General features: G+C 44.8%; 2 protein-coding genes across 4 annotated transcripts in view; one reads left to right on the forward strand and one right to left on the reverse strand.

The window, feature by feature from the left end:
- The window catches only part of NCOR1 (nuclear receptor corepressor 1), a 115,126-nt gene extending 114,362 nt beyond the window's left edge, over positions 1-764 (reverse strand). Inside the window, exon 1 of one of the 2 annotated variants that reach the window (XM_010842960.1) lies at positions 394-764. The gene's annotated coding sequence lies outside the window, so the exon portion shown is untranslated. The remainder of the gene's footprint in view (positions 1-393) is intronic. The other variant, XM_010842947.1, reaches the window with a different exon arrangement.
- A 101-nt stretch (positions 765-865) lies between these two features.
- PIGL (phosphatidylinositol glycan anchor biosynthesis, class L) overlaps positions 866-5,990 on the forward strand; it is a 42,015-nt gene continuing 36,890 nt past the window's right edge. The window contains exon 1 of one of the 2 annotated variants that reach the window (XM_010842944.1): positions 866-1,107. In XM_010842944.1, coding sequence (XP_010841246.1) covers positions 870-1,107 — 238 coding nt within the window. In that variant the 5' untranslated portion in view covers positions 866-869. The remainder of the gene's footprint in view (positions 1,108-5,990) is intronic. The other variant, XM_010842945.1, reaches the window with a different exon arrangement.

A 5,990-nucleotide genomic window follows, 5' to 3' on the forward strand; every position in this document is an offset into this window, starting at 1 on the left:
ACCGCGGCTGAGGCGGCTCCGGCGCCGGCTCCTCCTCCTTCCGGAGGCTGGCAGGCCGACTCCCTCCGCTGGCCGAGTTTCCTGGGTTGCCCGTGTCCGACCTCCTGGCATCCTGCCTCGGTCCGGCGACAGCGGCGGCCCCAACGCGGAGCCATCGCGCCCGGGCCTCCCCGTGGGCGTGGGAGAGGGAAAGACGCGGGCCTTCGAGCCCGGGCTGCCGGGGTCGCGCGGCCACCAGCTCGCTGCTTCCCGGGCTCGGGCTGCGTTCGCAGCGGGCCTCCCTCAAACACCGCGCGCGGCCGACCGGCCTGGGATGCCAGCCCTCCCTCCGAGGATCCCGGGCCCCCGCGCCCGCCAAGTACGCTCTCGGCCTCACGCTCCCAAGGAACTGACCGGACGGGCCTCGCCACCGCATACTGTTCCTTTAGAGAAGCCGCCACTTCACATCCCACAATTAGGGAGGAGAAACACAGTCGGTGTCCACCCGGATAGTTACGAGAAAGCCCGGGTTTTAAGAAACGAGTGATAAAAAAGTGACATGAAGAGAACTCGCACTCAAGAGGTTGGGGGTTCTTTTCAGACGCTTCCCCTTAAGTTCTGTGTGGACGGCAAGGGGGTCGCTCAGCCCTAAAGCCGAGCGGGTATGAGAGCTCGTAAAGGGCGCTTAAAGTAGCGAGAGCCCGTGAAGAGGGCCTGAGAGGCGTCCGTGTCCGAGCACACAGCCCGACGCTTAAAGCCTCCGGCCGTTGGGGAGACCGGCGGGACGGACTTACAGTCGGAACGGGGTTTCCGCGAGCTCGGTTTTCCCGCCGGAGTCGGCCCGGCGGCAGCCTCCCGATCTGCGCAGGCGCACTTTCTCCTCTTGGGGCATGGAAGTGGCGGCGCCGCTTCTGTGTTTGGCGGCGGCTGTCCTGGTATGGGGCGTTCTCTGGGTTTGGGGCTCCTGGGAGCGAATGACGAGGCCGGAGCAGGCTGGCCTGCCCGGAGGCGGAAGCCGGACACTTCTGGTGACGGCGCACCCCGACGATGAAGCCATGTTCTTTGCTCCCACTATTCTAGGCTTGGCCCGCCTGCGGCACCAGTTGTTCCTGCTCTGCTTCTCCGCAGGTAGGAGGCTGTAGGCGGGGCGCGGGGACTCGGGGCGGCGGAGATAATTCAGGCGCCGGCCTGTTTCAGTCAGCCTCTTACCGAAGAGGTTTCTGTCGTAGGCGCCAGGCGAATGAATACACTGAAGGAGGACCCTTTTCTGGGGCGAGAATCCGTGATCCCAGCCAGGGTCGGCTTCCCGGAGTGGGGGCACGTGGGCCGCATGTGCGCCAGGCTCCCGGCTACCGCGATTGGAGAGCATTTGCTTCCGATAAATACCTACATCTGCGCTGGGAACTGGCTGTAATCTGTATTCTGTGAAACCTTTTCATTCACAGGAGGGCCAAGAATAACGACCAAACAGAATCTAGGCCGTGTCATGACTGCTGAACTCTTCATTCTGTGCTAGAAAATGTACATGTCAAACCGAGGGGAGAGCCCATTAGACTAGAGAGTAATCTTACAGGTCATTTTAGCGGTCCACTCCACCCAGCTTTCACTGAAGGGACCTTTCAAAGAATAAATCCTCCTTTACCGTACAGAAAAGATGGGATGAGAAAACAGAAATTGACCATTATGCTGTATTATGGTGATAATTGCACAGCTGTATAAATGAAATAACTAAACTGTACATATACAGTGGGTGAAATGGATGGTATGTAAAAACCATACCTCAATAAAGCTGGTTGTAACATGCCCAATCAGCTCTTTTCTCATTTGGTTGTGTTTCCTACCAGTTCTTTTTCTATACAGATTTTTCCCAATAAGCATGTTTTATACGATTTGTCACAGAGTATTACTTTGTCATTAATTTCTTAAATATTTATTAAAAACTTTTGTGTACTAATCACTATTAATATAGGCAGGGAACTTCCCTGGCAGACCAGTGGTTAAGACTACAGGCTGCCAATGTAGGGGGTGCCGGTTCCATCTCTAGTCAAGGAACTCAGGTCCCACATGCCAAACAGCACGGCCAAGAGATTAAATAATAATAATAAATGGCCAAAATCCAGAAAATGCTGGTGAGGATGTGGAGCAAAGGAATTCTCATTCACTGTTGATGGGAACACAAAATGGTGCAGTCACTTTGTAAGGAAGTTAGTTTGGTAATCTCTTACAAACCTAAACATACACTTATCAGCAATAACCCTCCTTGGTATTTATCCAAAGAAAGTGAAAACATGTTCATCCAAAAACCTACACCCAGATGTTTAAGGCAGCTTTATTTGTAATTGCCAAAACATGAAAGCAACCAAGATGTCCTTCAGTAGGTGTGTGGATAAACTGTGGTCCATTCAGACAGTGGAATATTAGAGCTAAAAAGACATGACCTGTCAAGTCATGAAAAGAAGGAATCTTACATGCGTATTACTAAATGAAAGACGCCAATCTGAAAAGGCTTTGTACTGTATGACTCCACCTACGTGACAATCAAGAAAAGGCAAAACTACGGAGACAGTAAAAAGTGGGGATCAGGGGCTTGGATGGGAGAAAGGATGTATAGACAGAGCACAGAGGATTCTTAGGGCAGTGAAAATACTCTGGTACTATAATGATGGATACATGTCATTATATGCATGCTCATTCACTAAGTTGTGTCTGACTCTTTGCAACCCCAGGGACTGTGGCCCGACAGGCTCCTCAGTCCATGGGATCTTCTAGGCAAGAATACTGGGGTGGGTTGTCATACTTTTCTCCAAACCCACGGATTGTACAAGACCAGGAGTGAACCTAATGGAAAGTGTGGACTTCGGATGATGATGGTGTCAGTGGAGGTTCACCAGTTGTAACAAATGTACCATCCAGTGGGAGATCTGATAATGGGGAGGCTGTGGAAGTGTGGGGCAGGGAGTCTCTGGGAACTCTCTGTATCTTACCTTCAAGTTTGCTGTGAGCCTAAAACTTCTCTTTAAAAAGTCTTGACTAAAAAAAAAATTTTTTTTCATTAAATAAAGTCTGTCTGCTAGGAGGTATACTCTGCCCTGGGAATAAAACTGAAACGAGTTAGGTAATGAACACATCTTTCTGAAACTTTTAATTTAAACATTTATCCATATTAATTAGAACTAGGTATATAGCCTTTTAAATGGTTTCATAGGGATAAACCTTAATTTAGTTTGTTGTTGTTTAGTCGCTAAGTCGGGACCCCATGGGCTGTAGCCCGCCAGGCTCCTCAGTCCATGGGATTTCCCAGGCAAGAATACTGGAGTGGGTTGCCATTTCCTTCTCCAGGGGATCTTCCCAACCCAGGGATAAAGCCTGTGTCTCCAGCATTGAGCCACCAAGGAAGTCTTTTAGTTAGTCATCCCTTCAATTCAGTTCACTCACTCAGTCATGTCCGACTCTTTGCAACCCCATGGACTGCAACGCACCAGGCTTCCCTGTCCATCACCAACTCCCAGAGCTTACTCAAACTCATGTCCATCGAGTCAGTGATGCCATCCAACCATCTCATCCTCTGTTGTCCCTTTCTCCTGCTTGTATCAGGGTCTTTTCCAGTGTGTCGGTTCTTCACATCAGGTGGTCAAGTATTGGAGTTTCAGCTTCAGCATCAGTCCTTCCAATGAATATTCATGACTGATTTTCATTAAGATTGACTGGTTGGATCCCTTTACAGTCCAAGGGACTCTCAAGAGTTTTCTCCAACACTAACACCACAGTTCAAAAGCATCAATTCTTCGGTGTTCAGCTTTCTTTATGGTCCAACTCTCACATCTATACATGACTACTGGAAACACCATAGTTTTGACTAGACAGACCTTTGTTGGCAAAGTAATGTCTCTGCTTTTTAATATACTGTCTAGGTTGGTCATAGCTTTTCTTCCAAGAAGCAAGCATCTTCTAATTTCATTGCAGTGATTTTGGACCCCCAAAAATAAAGTCTGTCAACTGTTTCCAGTGTTTCCCATCTATTTGCCATGAAGTGATGTGATGCCATGATCTTATTTTTCTGAATGTTGAGCTTTAAGCCAATTTTTTCACTCTCCTCTTTCACTTTCATCAACAGGCTCTAGTTCTTCGCTTTCTGCCATAAGGGTGGTGTCATAGGCATATCTGAGGTTATTGACATTTCTCCTGGCAATCTTGACCCCAGCTTGTGCTTCATCCAGCCTGGCATTTCACATGATGTACTCTGCATATAAGTTAAATAAGCAGGGTGACAATGTACAGCCTTGATGTACTCCTTTCCCGATTTGGAACGAGTCTGTTGTTCCATGTCCAGTTCTAACTGTTGCTTCTTGACAGGCATACCAGTTCCTCAGGAGGCAGGTCAGGTAGTCTGGTATTCGCATGTCTTTAAGAATTTTCCAGTTTGTTGTGATCCACACAGTCAAAGGCTTTGGCATAGTCAATAAAGCAGAAGTAGATGTTTTTCTGGAACTCTTTTGCTTTTTCGATGATCCAACGGATGTTGGCAATTTGATCTCTGGTTCCTTATTATTGTATGTATATTTAGAAGTTTTCCCCCCCCAGTTTATCTCTATTACAAATAACCTCTTTATGTATACTTCTTGCTTTGATTAACATTTTTTTTCCTCAAAAAAAAATTTTATTGGCAGTAAAGATTAAACCATTTTTCATATATAATGAGAATTTCAATCTAAGCACTTTTCTCAGTTTATTCTATTAAAGATAATAATTGCAAATAGATGCAAGTAATGGTTTTTTTTTTTTTTTTTTGCTTTTAATTTTATGTTTTTATCAACTATGGAAATCAATATAAGCAAAATTTATTTTGAGATGGTTGAATTTTATTTACAAAGTATTATAGGTACAGGAGATTCTTTACTAAATTTCTTCTTGTTTTCTAGTGGGTTGAGGCCAGAAATCAAAATTTTTTCAAAAATATAAGACCTACCAGACTCTGGACACATACTGATATATTAGTATCTGTATTGTTGTCTTTCATTGTTTCCTCTGCATCTAACTTTCTTTGTAATTTTTAAAATTACTTTTAAAAAAAAAAATTAAAAAAAAATAAAAAATTACTTTTAAAATCCCCAACTCATTGAAAACATGTATGGATTAAACATTAGCCACCTTCCTGATTTATTCTAACTTGAAAAGCAGGAAGTTAATAACTTGTTATATAACATAATGAAAGCTGTAACTGCATGACAGAGAAAATACTGTGGACCCAAAATGGGGAAAAGCATGAATTTTCTTTTCACAGAGTTGGAGTAAGGAAACTTTGAAAAGCTTTTCTTTTGAGCTGGTCTTTTAAAATAGGACTTAGGTTCACAGGAAATAGGGCAAGTCATTCAGAGAAATAGTAAAAACATAAGTAAGTCTGGGACTCATTTGAATGCTTCAAAACTCCAGTTCTGAGGGGTAGGGAGAAGCAGGGGGGAAATTGTATCTTATTAGTGGCTCATATAATCCTCTCAGCAATCCTATGATAAGCATTAAATACACAGAATGGTACACATGTATATAATTTGTCCCCCCCGCCTCACCTTTTTCTAAACTATGGAATCTAAATCACAAAAAAGTAACTTAACCAAAGTTAAGAGCTAGGATATGGAGGAACCAGAACCCTGTGGGTCTTTCCAGTTCTGAGCCATTACATCCAATCTGCCTCACACATCTTGTTGCTGTGACAGTTAAGGAATAACTCATTTGATTCCCATTGTATGTTCCAAGAAATACCAGTTCATCAAGCTGCTATTTAAAAAAGTTAATAACGTGACCCAACAAGTTTAGGGAACTTAATCAGATATGCTATCCCCAACCCCCCCGCTTTAAAGCTGTATAGTCCTTGTTAGACTGTCCACATCTTGGTGAAGTCTTGCTATAAAAAATCCTAAAATTTAGTTTAGTTTAGTCCAGCATTTATCCAGTTTATGTAACCACTGAGGTGTGCGTGTTTGTGTGCTCAAGTCGCATCTAACTCCTTGAGGCCC

This window comes from Bison bison, unplaced genomic scaffold (genome assembly GCF_000754665.1).
Source record: "Bison bison bison isolate TAMUID 2011002044 unplaced genomic scaffold, Bison_UMD1.0 scf7180017864180, whole genome shotgun sequence".
Taxonomy (NCBI): Eukaryota; Metazoa; Chordata; class Mammalia; order Artiodactyla; family Bovidae; genus Bison; species Bison bison.